Source organism: Erpetoichthys calabaricus, chromosome 8 (genome assembly GCF_900747795.2).
Source record: "Erpetoichthys calabaricus chromosome 8, fErpCal1.3, whole genome shotgun sequence".
Lineage (NCBI taxonomy): Eukaryota > Metazoa > Chordata > Cladistia > Polypteriformes > Polypteridae > Erpetoichthys > Erpetoichthys calabaricus.
The window spans coordinates 123514650-123538249 of NC_041401.2; the positions used below are offsets into that span (position 1 = coordinate 123514650).

The following is a 23600-nucleotide window of genomic DNA, read 5'->3' on the forward strand; positions in this document are numbered from 1 at the left end:
GATTATCTCTGAAGAAACCTGTAAATAGCTGTCAATCAACAGTGTCCATTCAACCTGACAGAATTTAAAAGGATCTGCAGAGAAGAATGCCAAAAAATCCTGCATCCAGGTGTGTGAAGCTTGTTGCGTTACACCCATGAAGACTCCAGGCTGTAATCGCTGCCAAAGGTGCTTCAACAAAGTACTGAGTAAAAGGTCCTAAATACTTCAGTAATGAGATATTTAAATTTTGTATTTTTAATAAATTTGCAAAAATTCCCCAAACTCTGTTTTCACATTGTCTTTCTGAGGTATTGACTCCTGCTTAACGTGGGGAAAAAATAATTTAAATTATTTTAGCACATGGCTTCAATATAGCAAAATGTGAAAAAAAATGTGTAAGAGTCTGAATATTTTCTGAATCCATGACATACTGTATATTCACTCACCGGCCACTTTATTAGGTACACCTTCCTAGAACCAGGTTGGACCCCTTTTGCCTTCAGAACTGCCGTAATTCTTTATGGTATAGATTCAACAAGCCTCTGGAAACATTCCTTAGAGATTTTGGTCCATATTGACATGATAGCATCACACAGTTGCTGCAGATTTGTCAGCTGCATGTCCATGATGTGTGAATCTCCCATTCCACCACATCCCAAAGGGGCACTATTGGATTGAAATCTGATGACTGTGGAGGCCATTTGAGTACAGTGAACCGATTTTCTCGTCAAGAAACAAGTGTGACTTGATTTGAGCTTTGTGACATGACATGCTGTGTTATCCTGCTGGGGGTAGCCGTCAGAAGATGGGTACACTGCTATCATAAAGGGATGGACATGGTCAACAACAATACATTGCTCAGTTAGTACTAAGAGGCCCAAAGTGTGCCATTTAAATATCCCCCACACCATTACACCACCTCCACTAGTCTGAACCATTCATATAAGGCAGGATGGATCCATGGTTTCTTGTTGCTCACTCCCAATTCTGAACCTATCATCCGAATATTGCAGCAGAAATCGAGACTTACCAGACCTGGCAACATTTTTCCAATCTTTTCTTGTCCAATTTTGGTTAGCCTGTGCGAATTGTACTCTCAGTTGTCTGTTCTTAGTTGGCAGGAGTGGCACCCAGTTTGGTTTCCTGCTGTTGTAGCCTACCTGTTTCAAGGTTTGATGTGTGGTGCAGTCAGAAATGCTTTTTGCATACCTTGGTTTGTAACGAGTGGTTATTTCAGTTACTGTTTCTTTTCTATCAGCTCAAACCAGTCTGACCATTCACCTCTGACCTCTGGCATCAACAAGGCATTTTCACAACCGCCGCTCACTGGATATTTTTCCTTTTTTGGACCATTCTCTGTAAACCCTAGAGATGGTTGTGTATGAAAATCCCAGTAGAGCAGCAGTTTCTGAAATACTGAGACCAGCCCATCTGGCACTAACATCTATGCCACCTTCAAAATTACTTAAATCACCTTTCTTCCACATTCTTATGCTTGTTCAGAAGGTCATCTTGACAATGTCTTACATGCCTAAATGCATTGAATTGCTGCTATGTGATTGGCTGATTAGATATGTGCATTGTTACATACGCATAATATTACTATTTTACATAACAGCGAGTAATTAACCATAGTAAAAAATACTAAAACGTAATAAACTGAAAAAAAATTATGTTTCATTTTGCGTTAAAGGTATTCGCTGCGTTATACGTTTTCATTCTGTTTGGCTTTGAAATTAACACGCAAATACTTTTTAAACTTGACATGAGTGAATATCGTTTCTTTCTCTCTAATAAATAATCTGACTTTTTCGAATGTTTGTCACTGTGATTTGTTAATTGTCATAGCAAAAGCTTTTCTAACAGGTAACTGTAAACATTTTAATACAAATGGCATATCAAGATCTCCTTTGGTGTCTAATGTTGTCTGCAGAAGATGTACTACATTACCTTTCTTGTCGCCTGTTAAAATTTTACATGTCAGAATTGTTCGACAGCATAGTCTATTGATACGCATTTAACCAATTTGCCGTGTAACCGGTCAACAATTTTCACATTAATTCGTTTGACGTCATCGATTCTCGGTGCTAGAATGGCAAGTGTATTCATTTCTATTGTTGATAACCCTTCGGGATGTAATTCTTCAATAAGATTTGGACATAATAAGTCTTCTTTTATTGGGAACTTAAAGTGAGAGCGCAGGAACTGTGTCTGACAAAAGCATTCACATGAATGAGAGGTGAGAGGACCGTGGGTGTGGTTGAAAATGGTTGAGAGGAGGGCGGGATTTGAAAAAATTTCTTGGCAATAGCCTCGTCTGAAGATTTTCTTTTATAATAGAGAGATATATATAAAATGCACATTTACATATACTGTATGTAGATAGATAGATAGATAGATAGATAGATAGATAGATAGATAGATAGATAGATAGATAGATAGATAGATAGATAGATAGATAGATAGATAGATAGATAGATAGATAGATAGATAGATAGATAGATAGATAGATAGATAGATAGATAGATAGATACTTTATTAATCCCAAGGGGAAATTCATATACTCCAGCAGCAGCATACTGATAAAAACAATATTAAATTAAAGAGTGATATAAATGCAGGTATAACAGACAGTAACTTTGTATAATATTAATGTTTACCGCGCCCCGGGTGGAATTGAAGAGTCGCATAGTGTGAGGGAGGAACGATCTCCTCAGTCTGTCAGTGGAGCAGGACAGTGACAGCAGTCTATCACTGAAGCTGCTCCTCTGTCTGGAGATGATACGGTTCAGTGGATGCAGTGGATTCTCCATGATTGACAGGAGCCCGCTCAGCACCCCTCACTCTGCCTCATATGTCAAACTGTCCAGCTCCATGCCTACAATAGAGCCTGCCTTCCTCACCAGTTTGTCCAGGCGTGAAGTGTCCCTCCTCTTTATGCTGCCTCCCCAGCACACCACCGTGTAGAAGAGGGCGCTCGCCACAACCATCTGATAGAACATCTGCAGCATGTTATTGTATCTTATGCAGTAGGAATAGTAGTATGAACTAGGTCTAAATTATGACTTCAGGTTTTCAAATGATTACCACATTTTAGGCATCCCTGAAGACACTTCAACCACATTTTCACTGATGCCTGTACGTTAGGATGGCAGTCTGTGGACACAGTAGCTCACTTTTAAATCACTCCGTGCAAATTAAACTTGTCACAGTTATTAGCATTATAAATTAATGGAAGCCAATTAATTTTGATCAATATCACTTAGTAGATAGTAGATAGTAGATTTCTCTACAAAGATAACTACACATACAACAGGTGTTTAACCAGTATATGGAAGGTATTCTGATAAGGTCAAAATTTCAAAATGACAGCTTTATTTTGGGAAAGTCCTTTCCTGATTTATACATGTTTTGTCAAAATATTTTGCAATTCCTTTTAGCTCTGCAACAGCTTTTCACTACTGGACTGCTCCATATTGTCAGCATGTGTTCTGTGCAGTGCTCATTGTAGTTACCTCCTGCTCCACTCTTCTCTACTGCCTCTACGCATGCCTTCATGTAGAGAGTGGTTGGGAGAATGCACTGATAGTCATGAGCTATTTCCTAGGCTGCATTTTTGACAAGTTTTCTTCTTCAGATGCTTGCATTTTTAGGCGGTTAGCTTAACAAAATCATCTCTGAGTAGCTCAAGCTTATGGCTACTTGGATCACCATCATCACATGCTTCAAATGCTCCCTTCTTGCCTCAGTAGTTCTCACTAACCTTGTTTTTAAATCTTCAGAGTTAAGTTACTGTTATTAATGTTTTTATTGGGTGTAATTTGTTTGAAACCTGGCAAGTGGAGGTCAAAATAATTTCAACCAAGTGGAAACTGATGCTAGAAGCCATAGATAAATTGACCAATTTCTGAAAGTTGATGTATATGTTAAATTAAAACTGAAAATTGTGATTTTATTATCCTGTTGGGCACTATAGCTATTAGAAAATTGATGTGGTGTGGTTGTATTGCAATAAAATTACATTAGATGGCAGCTTTGCAAAATGTCAGACACATCTTATAAATAAACGGTGTACAAAGAAATATTAGTAAATGCATCCATGGCATAAGATTGAAAATTTCTCTAATTTTTCATATGACTTGCTCCCCATCATATCATGTGTTGTAAGCCAGTAACTTGAAAGCATGTGTGTAATTCATATTTCATTAAACAATATTGGTCATGTTTTTTCTCTGTTAAAGCGGTAAATGAAAATGGTTTAACAACAAAAATTGAGAATCTTTCAGTTGAACACGTTATTCCTACATACAGTTTGTAGATGTGATCAGAATATCCTTGCATTTTGTATGGAGTTATAATTACATGTGCTTTAAAACAGATGGGTCAAATCAGTGTCATATCTACTTTCTTAGGCAGTACCCAGGGTAATAAAACACCAAATGATAATTGTATAAAGTTGTATGAATTTAACCCATTATTAAAAGTGTGGCAGGTTAATGGGGAGACACAATTTAAATATCTACTCTTTATGATCTATACTAATAAAAGGCAAAGCCGTCACTGAATCATCACTAATTCTCCCACTTTCCATATAGGTGGGAAGCTGAAATTTCGCATGCTCATTCCTCACAGTGTACTTACAAAAGTTAGGTATGTTTCATGTCCTATTGCAACACCCAAGGGGGGGAAACAGGTGTACCCCCTAAACTGTATATATAGATAGGGGAGACCCCTCCTCACTATTTCTGCGACTTCCAATATATGTAAGAAGCCCAAATTTCCAATGCTCATCCTTTACACTGTACTTACAAACGTTAAGTATGTTTCATTTCGTGCTGTGCCCCGTAACGAACCTTTGAAAATAACATCTTCTTTTTGGCGGTTCTCACCCTTATGCCATAAGGAACTTTCGGAACTGACCTCTCTTTTTGGCGGTTTCATTCCTTATTTCTGTTAACACACAATTTATTTCATGGCAGAGACGCACAAGGGCCACCCCCGGTCCCCCTTCCTTTTTCCGCACAGTCACTGTCTGCGCACCTACCACTTGGTTGGCTCCCTGCCTATATACAATAATGACATCCCACGCTCATGTGCCTCCTCAATCACTTCCTTACTTTACTCAGCTGGTCGTCGCACTCACTGCTCCCTTCATCTTTACTCCACTGTTTCAAGCCTGTTATTGTTTGCCTTGCTTCACATCTTCCTGCTGGTGACTCCTGCCTTTTCGTTTACTCCACCGCTTCAAGGCTGTCATTGTTGGGCTTCCTTACCTGCTCACGTACATCTTCGTGACTTCTGCTTTTCATTTCCTGCTCCACTGCTTCTCGCCTTCCTTCGTACTTTCTTTCTCAATGGGTGCAAGTTTACCCCGAATAACACGTCTATTCCGGTGATCACCGTCGATTGCAATTTCACTGACCCATACCCAGTGGTTTCCATGCCCCGAGATTGCACCTGCCTCTTACTGCAAACGTCGTTTACAAACAGATTCTTAACATCCTAAAAATGTCCATTTCTCATACACATTTACAATCATAAATTAAACTTTTTACAATCATCAAATTCACTCTCAATACTAAAATAAGCCTACAACAATTACATTGACAATCATGTTACGTTATTTTAAAAATGTTTTCTTTTTCATAACTTCATTAACATACTACTTCTCCACTGCGAAGTGTGGGTATTTTGCTAGTTGTTAATAATCCATCCAACCAGAAAAATCACAAGGATTGTAATGCAAAAGCAACTCTGAAGAAGCAAACAATGAAAATTTCACACATATTGTGACATTGATCTCTGTGTTAATGTGCTATTAAAATAGATTTGTTATGCCTGAGCTGTTGAGGTTTTAGCTTCTTCAGAAGGGCAAGTTGCAGTTTTTCAGCCATCTATGAAAGTGTTTTACATGTAGTTCAGACTATTTAAATAAAACATTCAAAAACAAGAAAAAACAACACCTGGCTCTCCAGCAACAGTAGTAAGTATAAAGGTAAGAGAAAATAAAAATGGAAGAATGGCTTTCTTCAGTCCTCTAGCATCATTCTTTTAGTGTTTAGCATTGTCATCTTTAGCTCTCACCCAAGTGATTTCACCGCCTCTGTCCCTGTGTTATTCTACCCTTCTTTCTGTTTTATTTATTTATTTATTTATTTATTTTTGGACTTTTGACATTTGTATATATTTGGACATTTGTATGTATATATATATACTAGTCATTTAGCCCGTTACAATAACGGGCGCTAGAACAGTAGTGCATAAACATTAGTAGGAACAGTCTATATTAAATGGCAAGGGACTTTGACCTCATTCTTTTTGTTGGTCGTATTTTTCTTTCTTTCAGCCTTTCTTTTGTTGATGTTTACTTGCTGAGCTGACCGTTCTTCGTGGGCTGCCGCCGTGTATTGTGTGTCATTAATTTTCTGTGACAGTAATACTGTCTTGTACGTCTGCTGGCTTGTATGTCTGTAATATACCTTTAATTTTCTCTGGCGGTAATACAGGCGTGCGCGTCGGTAATATGCCTTTAATCTCCTCTGACAGTAATACTGGCTTGTATGTGGCTGTAATATGAGTCACTGTATTGTGTACCTTTAATTTCCTCTCGCAGTAATACTGGTTTGTATTTCCACAAAACGCCTGTAAGTTTCTCTGACAGTAATATCGCGCATTGCACCGTGCCCCGCGCATGCGCACTTCACCAGAAGATACACACACACGGACACCTGGAGGCACACAGGGATTTTATTAAAGAGGATATATATATATATAACTTGCTGTGCCTTCACTTTTTCTGATTGGCATCACTCCCAAGAAAACTCTGAAGGGGTTATTGTAGTATCTTAATTTTTCTTTAAGCTTTATCGCCTTTTGTTCCACTGTCATGACCAGTTTAAATGAGTGTCTGTACTATATATAGTAAAAAAAAGTAAAATGCATGTTGTCTATAATCCCTAGCGTTTATTACCCCATGAATGGGTATTTGATCACAGTCAAAAGTGTACGTGTTCCTTTGTGAAATTGGACATTAAATCTTTATAGTGGTATGAATTGCACTCATAGAATATTTATAGTCAAGTGCCGACTTCAATCTATTCAATTTTTGTGCATGTTATGCATGTCCACAGTGTTTATTATTCTATAGAATTTATCACAGTATATATGTTTTCTGTCTTCCACCCAAGCCTTAAAGCAGGAGTTTTTAATCAAGAGTATTAAGAACCTGTTGTTTTTGAGCATGTTGGACTTTATATCTTCACTAATGGTTTTGCATTTGATAGTCAGATCCATTCTCAATAATAATGGGAAAGGCCCTTATGGAATATTTCCTTATATTCCCTCAAACTATGAGGATGTCTTTATCAAGCTAATATCAAAGAACACTGGGGCATTTGACTTCCATTGAAAATGGATTTACTCTAGTTTTTGCTCTATTTTCCTCTAAGTAAATGACATGGCCTATAGGGCCTGCACTTTAGCATATAATGTGGTCTAGTATATGAGCTGCTATTCTCATGGTTTTTTTTTTTTAAAGACGGATGGGTTTATTAATGGCAGGTTTGCTCTTTTAATTCTATTTTAGGTGACACTAGCTATACACTTATCTGGAATATCTGTGAGGCACTTTTGTTTACCCTTATCACTAACCAGGACAACATTGTTCTTATCTGTGGTGGCTTTTTGGTGAGCTCTGACCTCCACTTCAAAGCTCTTGTACACACACTGTGGATTAATAAAAACTGATGCAAAGGCAGTAAATTCCTGAATCTGAAACCACTAGAGAAGTAAGCCCCATTGTCAATTTAGTATTGAAGCCAAACAAGAAACATCAGGGATGAGCCTCCTTCTAAGGAAACATAGTAATTTGTAAAAAAAAAAAAAAATACATGAACTCTCCAAGATGATCTGCAACAGTTGGGAAAGGAGCACATTGGACTTCCAAACAGCTTTCCAGAGCATACTCCTACCATATCAGCAATTGTATTTAAAAGTGATATGGATATTTTAATGGGCAAAGAGTTCATAAAGGAATAACTAACAATAACTGAAAGCAAAGAAAATTAGTTTTGAGAATGTTATGATGTTATGTTAAACAACAACAGACATATAAACCACTTTTTTATATAGAAAAAGTGTTACATTGAAAGCCATTTGTATGTCTTTACAGTAGTAGAACATACAGATATTAAACAACAGAGGAATCGTCCCAGCCATCTGGTTCAGGTTGTAGCAAAGCAAAGGGTCCTTAAGTAAAAAAGGCACGAGGAGACCCCACACTCCTCTCCCTCTCAGACTGTAATGAAGGAACCCTGCTCATTGTTAGCTACTTCTGGGTCTACACACCGTCCTCTCCGTCGTGTCACTCTCCTGTTCCTGTGGAATTTCGCATAACAGCGCAGACCTGAAATACAAAGAAAGTGAAATGTAACTGGCAGACATTGGATCAACTACCCAGCAGTGTTTCTGTACCAACTAATAATATACTGTATATTTAAATTTGAAATTAAAATGTAATATGTAAGTAAACATCAAAAACTTGAAGGACAAGGAGTTTGATAATTCAAACACAATTTGTCAATTACTAGCATGGTAACTTATGCTAGGCTTATACTTTTGTAAGTTTGTAGTTTCTGTAGTTTTTGTAACAACTGAACTGAGACATTATTATACCTTTTTCTCTTTTTTCCTACTGATTCACTTGGGAAGGGCCTTACAAATGCCCAGCCAAATTCCCATGCAGACAGTGAGTAACTTGTGCCAAGCACACAAAAGCATGGCAGCCCATGCTGCAATAAGAGTCTATTGTGTTGACACAAAACAACTGGTGTGCAGTGATATTCCTGGCTAGTCCTGCACATTTCCGAACACACTGTATTTGTGTTTTTGTATAGGCATTCTTGTTTTTCAATTTTATTTTTAGTCTGCCTTACATAACTGTGTCACATTCTACACAGGGCTGTTATCAGACACAGGATTTTACTCAGTTACTGCCATCTTGACCATGGAAAAGAAAAGCTACCAAAAAATACCAAATAATCCCAGAGCTGTCATTAAGCAAGTGAAGAGGGTGATGCCCCATACACACCCTTTCCACAGTCTGCAATCCCATTTCATGCATGCATAAAAGTATGAACACATACCTATGCATGAAGAAATATTTTACATTAGAACTATCTAGAAAAGAACAGGTCATTCAGCCCAACAAAACTTACCAGTCCTATCCACTTAATTCTTCCAAAATAACATAAAGTCTAGTTTTGAAAGTCCCTAAAGTCCTACTGTCTACCACACTACTTGATAGCTTATTCCATGTGCCTACGTTTCTTTGTGTAAAGGAAAACTTCCTAATGTTTCTGCGAAATTTACCCCTATCTTGTTTCCAACTGTGTCCCTGTGTTCCTGTTGAACTCATTTTAAAGTAAGAGTCTCAATCCACTGTACTAATTCCCTTAAATCATGTTTTCTCTTAGTATTCTTCTTCTTAAATTGAAAAGGCTCAGCTCTTTAAATCTTTCCTTATACTGTAATTCATCCCCTGTAGCCCAGGAATCAGCCTAGTTGCTCTTCTCCGTTTTGTAGGCTGCAGACCAAAACTGTACACAGTACTCCAGATGAGGCCTCACCAGTGCATTATAAAGTTTGAGCAGAACCTCCTTGGACTTGTACTCCACACATCGTGCTATAACCTAACATTCTATTAGCCTTCTTAATAACTTCTGAACACTGTTTGGCAGTTGATAGTGTTGAGTCCACTATGACTCTTAAATCCTTCTCATAAGGTGTACTTTTGATTTTCAGATCTCTCATTGTGTATTCAAACCTAACATTTTTACTTCTACATGTAATACTTTACATTTACTTACATTAAATTTAATCTGCCACAAATCTGCCCAAGCGTGTATGCTGTCCAAGTCCCTCGGTAATGATTCCAGATTATCTGCCAATCCACTTAGTTTGATATCATCTGCAAACTTAACCAGCTTGTCTTTCTATTATAAAAGGAAATCCTACGACGAGACATTCTCGAAGATAATATCAAGTCCCGCGAGACAAGAGATTTTCAAAAGTCCTGCCCTCCTCTCAAACATTTACAACCACACACACAGTACAATCATTTCTCATTCATTTGTTTTGTCAGACACAGTTCATGTGCTCTCAGCTCCTGTAAATGTTTACGTTTTTCACATTTAAATTCATTTATGAAAAGTACTCAGTTTCATCAATTAAAGAAGCTTTTGTGGACAGTATTTTTAGACATACAATCTATTAGTTTCCTTCGATGTGGTCCTTTTATGGACAATAATGTTATATGTTCAAGATGACACGTCAAAGACTAAGCGAAGAGGAAAGGGCAGTGCGTCAAAAAGGGGCCCAAAAGCGTTGGAGAGAAATAATAATAATAACAATAATAATCTAAGTGCAAAGTTGGAAAATAAGGAAAGTAATAATCAGCCCGGAACAAGTGGAATTGAAAACCTAGCAGGTCCAAACAGGGTCGGAAATAAAAGAAAAAGAGTAGAAGACAAAGTAGAATGTCGTAAAGAGGCAGAGCAGGGTAGAGATTATGAAAGTACTAAAATTCGAAAGTCTCAAAAAAAATGATAGTAAAGATCGCATGAGCACTAACAAATGGAAATTATTAATCGGTGAAATAACAGAACAGCGAAAAGAGATCGAATATATGGACATAGGTGATATGACAGAAGTATGTAGATATTGTTCAGCTTTAAAGTCTAAATTGGAGACTTGTAGATTGTCTAATTCGTGTTGCCATCAGGGAAAAGTAGTGTTTCTTCCCAATGAAGAGGCTTATCCGCGAGAATTAAAATATTTGTTGATTGGTGAAAGTGAAATCCACAAACACTACAGACAAAATATCTGAATCTACAATAATCTGTTTGCATTGCATCATTCAATGCTCAGAACATACATTTACACGATTCAGGACCATATACAATGAGAATCTGTGGTCCCGCAACAATTAAAGCTACTACAAGTTTAATTTTGAAGAAAACACAATTCAGTCAGGTTTATATTTATGATCATGGAGAAGCAATGCAACATAGATTCAAAAGAGTTAAATGATCGGACGTATTAGAAATTCTACAGCCAATAATGGATACAAACCCATATGTCCAAAAGTATCACACTTTACACTAAATTTATCTACTGTCACACACGTGTGCATGGGAGGCAGCTAAAGGGCTTGAATGAGGACAATTCTGAATCAAACTGGGATGTGGCAGAGTGCACTGATTCTTTTTCTTGCTTTTCTGTAGACCATTCATGGGAAATACCACCTGGCCCTTTTGATGTCATTTCCGGGTCTGAACTTATGGATGAAGACCCTTCTGATGCCGGCCGCTTTGACATCACTTCCTATACTGACCTTTAAAAGCCTCCACCTTTCCCCTATCCCATCAGTTCTGCTTTGGACTCCGGTTTGTGCACATCAGTGCTATAACTTGTTTGCAATTTTGCAGCCAGGAAAACAATATACGGGTGGCTGCCCCAAACCTTGCTATGGCTCTTGTCTGAGTTTGTGACTCTGCAAAACACAGACAAAGACGTTTTCCTGGATTTTGGATTTGTTGTTTGGTGAAAGTGAAATCCACATACACGAGTGGCAGAGACGAAGTGGCTGGCGCGAAGCGCAGGCAGGGGGATTGGGGAGCGCAAGCGAACAGGGGGAGAAGCCCCCTAGTTATTTATATTCCTATCCAAATCATTTATATAAACTGCTCAAAAAAATTAAAGGAACACTTTGAAAACACATCAGATCTCAATGGGAAAAAAATCATGCTGGATATCTATACTGATATGGAATGTGTACTGTGTTAGGAACAAAACGATGCCACATTGTTTGATGGAAATGAAAATTATCAATCTACAGAGGGCTGAATTCAAAAATAGCCCAAAAATCAAATTGAAAAAATGATGCAGCAGGCTATTCCATTTTGCCGAAATTTCATTACAGCAACTCAAAATCGTACTCAGTAGTTTGTATGGCCCCCACGTGCTTGTAGGCATGCTTGACAATGTCAGGGCATGCTCCTGATGAGATGATGGATGGTGTCTTGGGGGATCTCCCAGATCTGGACCAGGGCATCACTGAGCTCCTGGACAGTCTGAGGTGCAACCTGGTGGACCGAAAAATAATGTCTCAGAGGTGCTCTATTGGATTTAGGTCAGGCGAGTGTGGGGGCCAGTCAATGGTATCAATTCCTTCATCCTCCAGGAACTGCCTGCATACTCTCGCCACATGAGGCTGGGCATTGTCGTGCATCAGGAGGAACCCAGAACCCTAATGGCAGTGCAGGTGCCGTTGCCTAGCCTGTAGAGGTCTGTGCGTCCCTCCATGGATATGCCTCCCCAGACCATCACTGATCCACCACCAAACCAGTCATACTGAACGGTGTTACAAGCACCATAACGTTCTCCACGGCTTGTCCAGACCCTTTCACATCTCTCACATGTGCTCAGGGTGAACCCGCTCTCATCTGTGAAAAGCACAGGGCGCCAGTGGTGGACCTACCAATTCTGGTATTCTATGGCAAATGCCAATCAATCTCAACGGTGCCGGGCAGTGAGCACAGAGCCCACTAGAGTACGTCGGGCCCTCAGGTCACCCTCATGAAGTCTGTTTCTGATTGTTCGGTCAGTGACATTCACACCAGTGGCCTGTTGGAGTTCATTTTGTAGGGCTCTGGAAGTGCTCATCCGGTTCCTCCTTGCCCAAAGGAGCAGATACCGGTCCTGCTGTTGGGTTAAGGACCTTCTACGGCCCTGCCCAGCTCTCGTAAAGTAACTGCCTGTCTCCTGGAATCCCCTCCATGCCATTGAGACTGTGCTGGGAGACACAGCAAACCTTCTGGCAATGGCACGTATTGATGTGCCATCCTGGAGAAGCTGGACTACCTGTGCAACCTCTGCAGGGTCCAGGTATCGCCTCATGCTATCAGTAGTGACACTGACCATAGCCAAATGCAAAACTAGTGAAAAAACAGTCAGAAAAGATGAGGAGGGAAAAATGTCAGTGGCGTCCACCTGTTAAACCATTCCTGTTTTGGGGGTCATCTCATTGTTGCCCCTCTAGTGCATCTGTTGTTAATTTCATTAACACCAAAGCAGCTGAAACTGATTTAACAACCCCCTCTGGCTTTTAACTGACCAGTGTCATTGACTTGATGCTATACTCTGATTAAAAAGTGTTCCTTTAATTTTTTTGAGCAGTATATATAAAAATAGCAGCATCCCTAGCAGTGACCCCTGTGGGACACCACTCTTAATGTCAGCCAATTCTGGTAAGGTTCCTCACACCATAATCCTCTGCTTCCTGTGTCTGGGCCAGTTTTGGATCCATCTGCAAACAATACCCAAAACTCCCACCTCTTTTAGTTTGATGCCCAACTTCTCATATGACACCTTATCAAATGCTTTCTGAAAGTCAAGATAAATAATATTATATGTTCCACTTTGATCATATCATTTCTTGCTTCCTCACAGAATTCCAACATGTTGGCAAAACATGTCCTCCCTCTTCTAGAACCCATACTGACTGTTCAGTAAAACTCCTGTTCAATCTTTCCCTTAATAATTTCTTCCATTAATGTTCCAGTGATGCACATTAAGCTTACTGACTTATAATTGCTTGTATCTGTCCAGTCACTCTTTTTATATAACAGGGTAATATTTGTCATTCTGCAGTTCTTCGGAATTTCCCCAGTGTGCAGTGACTTCCTAAAGATATACATCAAATACTGTATGCATATTTATATTTATTCAAAGATAAATGTTATCTGGTCCAGGTGATTTGTTTGGTTTCAGCCTGTTTAAGCAGTACTTCTCCATCTACAATTTCCAAATCACTCAGTACCTCCTTAGTAGTCCCTTTTACCTCCGGGAGGTTATCTGCTTTCTCACATATGAAGACCTCAGAAAAATGTGAGATTAGAGCATCTGCTATTTCACTGTCTGCATTTTTTAATTCTCATTAACTTTTCCTGATGCCTTTCACCTCCCCCTTGACTGTTCTTTTACTACTAAAATACTAAGAGTATCTATTTTGGTCATCTTTTGCCTTATCTGCTGTACTCCTCTCTAACTACTCTTTTAGCCTCCCTAACATCCTAAATATGGTTGCCCTCATGTTCTCATACGCTCTATAATTCACATTGGAGTTTATAGTCTTTTACGCCTTATAAAGCTGTTTTTTCCTTTGCAGTTTCTTTTTTAACTCTTTATTAACCCACTGTGGAGTTTAAAAAAATGATACACTTAAATCTTATTTTTGCCTAAATCCATGAACCCCTCCGCCTCTACCTCTTAAGCTAGTCTGGCATGTCATTTTACTAACAGGGAAACATCGAACACCTTAAACCACCACCCCATTCCTCCTTGCTGTTATGCAGCTCCCTTTTTGTGGTTTCTGATATGTTGACTATTGATTTCTCACCACACAAATCTTTAATAGTCATTAAAGAACTGCTTACCTTTTTTCATTTATGAAAGAGTTTACTATAAGAATTTTAGAATGGTGTGAAATCACTACAAGAATTTTAAAATAATGTTAAAGATATAGTGAGGGACTGCCCTTTTTTAATTTCATATTTAAACCTCCAAATAAACTTGGCTGAAATTAGTTTACTAGGGAATTTCAACTAAAAAGGCAGATTTAGTCATCTGTAAAAGAATTTCTGCCATCCTGAGTATCAGTTATACGTAATGGCATTCATGTTACAATAAATGCAGAACTTATGCAACATTTACTCAAGTGGTATAGTTCGTCTTCCTCCATTTGTGAGCTGCTGCCTTACTATATGATACCCTTGTTCTGCTTTTGTTTACAGAAAGTCAACTTTTTATTACGTAAATGAGTGGGAAGCTTGATGTAAGAAACCTGTCTTTCTTTGCAGTTTGAACTGAACATTGCATCAGTTGCACAGCACACCAAAATCTTCCTTAGACTGATCTAGATATACAAACCCCATTCCATTATTCTGAAATGTATTTATGATAACAAAATGTTTTACTTGAAAGGGTGGCTTGATGACCCAGGTTTGGTTCCCAGTTTGTTCACTGTCAACGTGGAGCTTTCATGCTTTCCACATTTTCTGCATTGGTTTTACCTAATTATTCTGAATTCCTTCCATATTCTAAGGAAATACAGGTAAACCTAACTGGATACTAAATTGTCCCAGTTTGATTGTGTGCTTGAGTTTACTCTGTAAAGAACTGATATATTCCCTAGGCTTTTGTTTTTGTCTTGCATTGGCTGTGACCTTCCACGATCCTGTAGTGAAAAGGGTTTGGAAAATAGATTGAATTTAAAAATGTTGCTTTATTTAATTTCCTGACTTGTAAGGTAGAATTTTGAGCTTAAGGAAACATTCCACCATTACATTTTTTTTTCTCACAACATTGTGGCTTTTCAGAAATTGTCTTTTTTATTGATAATATTCTGCTTTTTCTGAAATCTAAATTCTGAATGCAAATGCATACGTATACAATGTACATCATCAATCAGTTTTTGAAATCTTAATAAAATAAAAAAAATGTAATATTAATTCTCTCAGATATTTCAGGAAATCCAGACAAATGTTTTGAGGAAAGGTAGCTGATGCACATTAATTATGGTAAAGCTACTTATTGCATTCTGATTTGCACATGTAAGTTAAAATTTCACTGTTCACTTTACATGGGATATTTTTGACACTATAGACATGTAAAATTCATATGTTTCAATACAGTAGTAAAAATAAAAATGTTAGCATAAATAAGAAATTAGCATACGTTTATCAGTTCTTATTTTAGTAAATGTTCTAGTTGTAATATGAATTCATAAGTACATACCTTCTTCACACATGCAGTCATCATAGCATTTATTGTTGAGCCCACGATTGTGAGGGTTGCACACGTGTTGCCTCAAATCACAGCAAGATCCTGAAAAAACAAAAGAATTCTGTGTACATAATGAATCCAGTGGCACATCGTGTGCAGGCTTTCTTCTTACAACCTAACTTTGTTATTCCTTTGGTTAAAGATACTTTACTACATTTTGATACTCAAGAGAACAGACTGTGTTGCTGCTATAACATACAGCTTATTAGAAGGGCTGTGTGAGGTGCTGTAATAAAAAGTCTTCTTGTATACCTTCTTTGGCTTTAATGATACCTGACAAAAGGAGTTTCTACAGTCTTTGGAAAAGATTTTTAAAGCAAGTTGGACAAATGACACTGCCAACAATCGCAACAATGGACCTTTACAACACTATGACGATACAGTCATGGCTAAAGGTTTTGAGAATGAAACAAGCATTGGTTTTCACAAAGTTTGCTGCTTCAGTGTTTTTAGATCTTTTTGTCAGATGTTTCTTTGGTATACAGAAATATAATTACAAGCATTTCATAAGTTTCACAAGCTTTATTGACAATTAGATTCAGTTTATGCAAAGAGTCAATATTTGCAGTGTTGGCCCTTCTTTTTCAAGACCTCTGCAATTTGCCCTGGCATGCTGTCAATCAACTTCTGGGCCAAATCCTGACTGATGGCAGTCCATTCTTACATAATCAATGCTTGGAGTTTGTCAGAATTTGTGGGTTTTTGTTTGCTCACCCGCCTCTTGAGGATTGACCACAAGTTTTCAATGGGATTAAGGTCTGGGGAGTTTCCTGGCCATGGACCCAAAATGTCGATATTCTGTTCACCAAACCACTTAGTTATCACTTTTGCCTTAAGGCATGGTGCTCCATCATGCTGGCAACGGCACTGTCCGTCAATCAAACGGTTCCTGAATAGTTGAGAGAATTTGCTCTCGGAGTATGTTTTTGTACAATTCTTTATTCATGGCTAAGGATCAGAGCACCACCAGTGCAGAGCTTGCTCAGAAATGGCAGAAGGCAGGTGTGAGTGCACTCTTTTGTATGAAATAAAGTTTTTCTGAATCTGGATCCATGTTTGGAGAGGTTTTGGATAGGGGAGGGCGATCCATGGTACCAAATGCTGTAACTATTTATTTCTTTGTGTTATCAATATGAAACTAGACAGGTACAGTTGACATGCCTGGGAACACCTCAGATGTAAAAAATTGCTTTAACGTTACTTGTACAGGAGAAATACTATATCAGAAAACAAATTTTTAAAATATTACTGTGAGTTCCTGTGAATATGTATTTTAAGAAGAGGGAGGAACATAGGGTGACATACAAGAGTGGAGGAAGATGCACACAGGTAGATTACATCCTATGCAGAAGAGCTGATCTGAAGGAGATTGAAGACTGCAAAGTGGTGGCAGGGGAAAGTGTAGTTAAGCAGCATAGGATGGTGGTCTATAGGATGACATTGGAGATCAATAAGAGGAAGAGAGTGAGGGCAGAGCCAATGATCAAATGGTGGAAGTTGAAAAAGGAAGAGGTTGAGTTTAGGGAGGAGGTGAGACAGGCATTGGGTGTCAGTGAAGAGTTACCACACAGCTGGGCAGCTACAGCAGATGTAGTAAGGGTGACAGCAAGAAGGGTGCTTGGCGTGACATCTGGAAAGAGGATGGAGGAAAAGGAATCCTGGTGGTGGTTTGGGGAAGTACAGGAGAGTATACAAAGAAAGAGAACGGCAAAGAAGAAGTGGGATAGTCAGAGAGCTGCAGAAAGTAGACAAGAGTACAAGAACATATGGCGCAAGGTGAACGATAGAGGTGTCGAAGGCTAAAGAAAAGGCTTATGATGAGTTGTATGAGAGGTTGGACACTAAGGAGGGAGAAAAGGACCTGTACCGATTGGCTAAACAGAGTGGCCGAGCTGGGAAAGATGTGCAGCAAGTTAGGGTGATAAAGGATAAAGATGGAAACGTACTGACAAGCGAGGAGAGTGTGTTGAGCAGATGGAAAGAGTACTTTGAAAGGCTGATGAATGAAGAGAACAAGAGAGAGAAGAGGTTGGATGATGTGGAGCTAGTGAATCAGGAAGTGAAACGGATTAGCAAGGTGGAAGTAAGAACAGCTATGAAGAAGATGAAAAATGGAAAAGCCATTGGTCCAGATGACATACCTGTAGAAGCATGGAGGTGTTTCGGAGAGATGGCAGTGGAGTTTTTAACCAGATTGTTTAATGGAATCTTGGAAAGTGAGAGGATGCCTGAGGAGTGGAGAAGAAGTGTACTGGTGCCGATTTTTAAGAATAAGGGGGATGTGCAGGACTGCAGTAACTACAGGGGGATAAAATTGATGAGCCACAGCATGAAGTTATGGGAAAGAGTGGTGGAAGCTAGGTTAAGAAGTGAGGTGATGATTAGTGAGCAGCAGTATGGTTTAATGCCAAGAAAGAGCACCACAGATGTGATGTTTGCTCTGAGGATGTTGATGGAGAAGTATAGAGAAGGCCAGAAGGAGTTGCATTGCGTCTTTGTGGACCTAGAGAAAGCATATGACAGGGTGCCATGAGAGGAGTTGTGGTATTGTATGAAGAAGTCGGGAGTGGCAGAGAAGTACATAAGAGTTGTACAGGATATGTACGAAGGAAGTGTGACAGTGGTGAGGTCTGCGGTAGGAGTGACGGATGCATTCAAGTTGGAGGTGGGATTACATCAGGGATTGGCTCTGAGCCCTTTCTTATTTGCAATGGTGATGGACAGGTTGACAGACGAGATTAGACAGGAGTCCCCATGGACTATGATGTTTGCTGATGACATTATGATCTGTAGCAATAGTAGGGAGCAGGTTGAGGAGACCCTGGAGAGGTGGAGATATGCTCTAGAGAGGAGAGGAATGAAGGTCAGTAGGAACAAGACAGAATACATGTGTGTGAATGAGAGGGAGGTTAGTGGAATGGTGAGGGGAGTAGAGTTGGCAAAGGTGGATGAGTTTAAATACTTGGGATCAACAGTACAGAGTAATGGGGATTGTGGAAGAGAGGTGAAAAAGAGAGTGCAGGCAGGGCGAAATGGGTGGAGAAGAGTGTCAGGAGTGATTTGTGACAGACGGATATCAGCAAGAGTGAAAGGGAAGGTCTATAGGACGGTAGTGAGACCAGCTATGTTATATGGGTTGGAGACGGTGGCACTGACCAGAAAGCAGGAGAAAGAGCTGGAGGTAGCAGAGTTAAAGATGCTAAGATTTGCATTAGGATGGACAGGATTAGAAATGAGTACATTTGAGGTTCAGCTCAGGTTGGATGGTTGGGAGACAAAGTCAGAGAGGCGAGATTGCGTTGGTTTGGACATGTGCAGAGGAGGGATGCTGAGTATATTGGGAGAATATGCTAAGGATAGAGCTGCCAGGGAAGAGGAAAAGAGGAAGGCCTAAGAAAAGGTTTATGGATGTGGTGAGAGAGGACATGCAGGTGATGGGTGTGACAGAACAAGATGCAGAGGACAGAAAGATATGGAAGAAGATGATCCGCTATGGGAACCCCTAATGGGAGCAGCCAAAAGAAGAAAGAAGACTGTGACTGCCTCTTTTTTTTCCTAGTTTAGCAGAAGGTTCTAAGTGTTCTAAGGAATGTTTAAATTTGACACAAACACATATTCTATCATATTTGAGAAGTTATCTGTCAGGTTTTAGTGAAAAAGTTACTGCCCTGCCTTTATTTTTGAATAATAATGTTTTATTTTGAGGTATTTACTCCCCCCAGCTCAGTTGGAGATTGCTGAAAAATGCACTCAGGGTGTAGGGGTTCTGCAGTGGTTGTTCTTCCGCCACAATATAATTTTCAATAAGCAACTGTCAGTCTGGTGCATTAGTGAAATTACTGTAAGTCTGCCATTGGTGACATTAACACAAGTGGACATGGTATGTAGTACTTTCCATACAGTCTCTTCTGAGGAAACACAATCATAAGGGTGCATGTCTCATCTAAAATAGAGTACCTACTGTGCAGTTTGTGCTGTGGGTTTTATTAATTACGTCACGAGGGCATCCTATTGAATAAATGTAAGCCGTCTTGCCAAAACAGTTAGGAAAGGGGTAAAACTTACCTGGAAGGCAGTCAAGGTGATGATCACATGGCTCCGCTTCAGCCTCCATTCCTATAGTGACATTCCCACTACTGAGATTCTTACTTCGGCGCTTGTCTGTCAATAAAGAAGAAAAAAATGATCCTAAGAACAAGTCAAGAAACTGGTCTCCCTGTCCCACGTACATGCTTTTACAGTGTACATCCTGGCTTTAAAGAAGCTTCTCTAACACAGGATGCTTGTAATCGGTCCTGGGGTATAGCCATCACAAAGGCAAAACAGCATACAAAATTGTCTGGAAGAGTCTTGAGGATTGACTACCATGACAAAAAAATCATCATCTCTACCACTCGGGTTGATAGTTTCTTGTTTAGATAGGGAAAGTTTTCCATTGCAGCTGGAATTTCTTATGTATTATCTAACAGGATTTTCTTGATCCTTCCTCTAGATGAGTGTGTTAAGATTACAAATATATTATTTAACATGATGCTTTTGCAATCCCTGCTTGATAAACTACATCTAGTAAAATAACATTTTCCCTTTTTTAAAACATCCTGTAACTATGCCACAGTACAGATTTCAAATGGTCCTCGTTGTCTGTACCCCATAGTTTATGTGAGAAACAAATGTTCTGTGATACAATTTTTATTTCAGATATACCTTGGCATATATTTATTGTTGTACCTATCATCAGTTATATAATTACAGTGGTGTGAAAAACTATTTGCCCCCTTCCTGATTTCTTATTCTTTTGCATGTTTGTCACACAAAATGTTTCTGATCATCAAACACATTTAACCATTAGTCAAATATAACACAAGTAAACACAAAATGCAGTTTTTAAATGATGGTTTTTATTATTTAGGGAGAAAAAAAATCCAAACCTACATGGCCCTGTGTGAAAAAGTAATTGCCCCCTTGTTAAAAAATAACCTAACTGTGGTGTATCACACCTGAGTTCAATTTCCGTAGCCACCCCCAGGCCTGATTACTGCCACACCTGTTTCAATCAAGAAATCACTTAAATAGGAGCTGCCCGACACAGAGAAGTAGACCAAAAGCACCTCAAAAGCTAGACATCATGCCAAGATCCAAAGAAATTCAGGAACAAATGAGAACAGAAGTAATTGAGATCTATCAGTCTGGTAAAGGTTAAAAAGCCATTTCTAAAGCTTTGGGACTCCAGCGAACCACAGTGAGAGCCATTATCCACAAATGGCAAAAACATGGAACAGTGGTGAACGTTCCCAGGAGTGGCCGGCCGACCAAAATTACCCCAAGAGCACAGAGACGACTCATCCGAGAGGTCACAAAAGACCCCAGGACAACGTCTAAAGAACTGCAGGCCTCACTTGCCTCAATTAAGGTCAGTGTTCACGACTCCACCATAAGAAAGAGACTGGGCAAAAACGGCCTGCATGGCAGATTTCCAAGACGCAAACCACTGTTAAGCAAAAAGAACATTAGGGCTCGTCTCAATTTTGCTAAGAAACATCTCAATGATTGCCAAGACTTTTGGGAAAATACCTTGTGGACTGATGAGACAAAAGTTGAACTTTTTGGAAGGCAAATGTCCCGTTACATCTGGCGTAAAAGGAACACAGCATTTCAGAAAAAGAACATCATACCAACAGTAAAATATGGTGGTGGTAGTGTGATGGTCTGGGGTTGTTTTGCTGCTTCAGGACCTGGAAGGCTTGCTGTGATAGATAGAACCATGAATTCTACTGTCTACCAAAAAATCCTGAAGGAGAATGTCCGGCCATCTGTTCGTCAACTCAAGCTGAAGCGATCTTGGGTGCTGCAACAGGACAATGACCCAAAACACACCAGCAAATCCACCTCTGAATGGCTGAAGAAAAACAAAATGAAGACTTTGGAGTGGCCTAGTCAAAGTCCTGACCTGAATCCAATTGAGATGCTATGGCATGACCTTAAAAAGTCGGTTCATGCTAGAAAACCCTCAAATAAAGCTGAATTACAACAATTTTGCAAAGATGAGTGGGCCAAAATTCCTCCAGAGCGCTGTAAAAGACTCATTGCAAGTTATCGCAAACGCTTGATTGCAGTTATTGCTGCTAAGGGTGGCCCAACCAGTTATTAGGTTCAGGGGGGCAATTACTTTTTCACACAGGGCCATGTAGGTTTGGATTTTTTTTTCTCCTTAAATAATAAAAACCACCATTTACAAACTGCATTTTGTGTTTACTTGTGTTATATTTGACTAATGGTTAAATGTGTTTGATGATCAGAAACATTTTGTGTGACAAACATGCAAAAGAATAAGAAATCAGGACGGGGGCAAATAGTTTTTCACACCACTGTATATACAGTATTTTAGTCATTTTCTTCAGTTCCTACTGCTACATTTACTGTATTAGTGTTTCTTTAGATGAAGAACTTAACTACATGATGCATAGATGAAGCAGGTAGTATGACTTTGTACTGTACTGTGCAGTTCATAGATGTGTGTACTGTCATCTCACCATGCCTGTTTCCTTCTCCTCTGTTAGTAAACCAGTAGTTCCCTCACCCAGTTAATTCTTTGTGACCTTCCAAATATAACTATTATAGGAAAAAGAAGGTAAAGTGGTAAAGCATAGCAGTGAGTGCATCTCCCTGTTTCATTGACCCTTGTCTGATAGTTGGTATTGTGTGGGAAGCCTGACCTGCCTCTTCTTGTGTTTTCTGCTGAAATTGGTATTAGGTGTATTTGGTCAGGACATTTTGTATTTGGTCAGGACATTTTGTATTTGGTCAGGACATTTTCTGTTTCCTGCCTCTACTGTTCACAACTGCTGCTGTGTGTATGCATTTCATTGCTACATGGCCTGCCACAGTGCTTATCTGATGGTTAAGGAATTTGAGAGCTTGTATATTGCTAGTGTGCATGATGAAGAGAGACTAGGAATTTAGTATGCAGAATCTCTAAAGGTGGTTTCTGTCATGCAAGTAGTTTTGCAGAGTGGATCCCATATCTCACTGTTATCAGGGCTATATAATCAGAATGACAATTGGAAAAAAACAGGATACAGTCTTAACATGGAGGCTGATTTTTCATTTTAATTGTATTATAGTGCCTAAAGCACCAGACTTTAAACAGCAGAGGTGATGCCTCATTGTGTGATCCTGAGCACATAACTAAGGACACTGTATACTCCAACTATAAACAATATATTTGTAAACTATGATATTTTGTATATTCTTTTATGAAAAAAAGTTTGGGATTGTGTTCAGTATAGCAATGCACTACATTAAACAAAAGGCTTTGAATTATTAGAGAAACAAACAGTCATATGGTGCAGTGGTAGCGCTGCTGCCTCACAGTAAGGAGACCTGGTTTCGCTTCCCGGGTCCTCCTTGCATGGAGTTTGCATGCTCTCCCCGTGTCTGCGTGGGTTTCCTCCCACAGTCCAAAGACATGCAGGTTAGGTGTATTGGCAATCCTAAATTGTCCCTAGTGTCTGCTTGGTGTGTGGGTGTGTGTGTGTCTGCCCTGCAGTGGGCTGGCGCCCTGCCCGGGATTTGTTCCTGCCTTGCGCCCTGTGCTGGCTGGGATTGGCTCCAGCAGACCCCCGTGACCCTGTAGTTAGGATATAGTGGGTTGGACAATGACTGACAAACAGTCATTTTCTCATAATGCCTTCACTGATAACCATTCTGTAAACTTA

General features: G+C 39.4%; 1 protein-coding gene across 1 annotated transcript in view; it reads right to left on the minus strand.

Annotated features, from left to right (window-relative positions):
• Positions 1-8060: 8060 nt before the first annotated feature.
• Positions 8061-23600, minus strand: part of LOC114656038 (draxin-like) — a 56869-nt gene continuing 41329 nt past the window's right edge. The window contains exons 5-7 of the mRNA XM_028807420.2: positions 19951-20046; positions 15838-15927; positions 8061-8386 (exon numbers count right to left, since the gene is read on the minus strand). Coding sequence (XP_028663253.1) covers positions 8274-8386; positions 15838-15927; positions 19951-20046 — 299 coding nt within the window. The 3' untranslated portion in view covers positions 8061-8273. The remainder of the gene's footprint in view (positions 8387-15837; positions 15928-19950; positions 20047-23600) is intronic.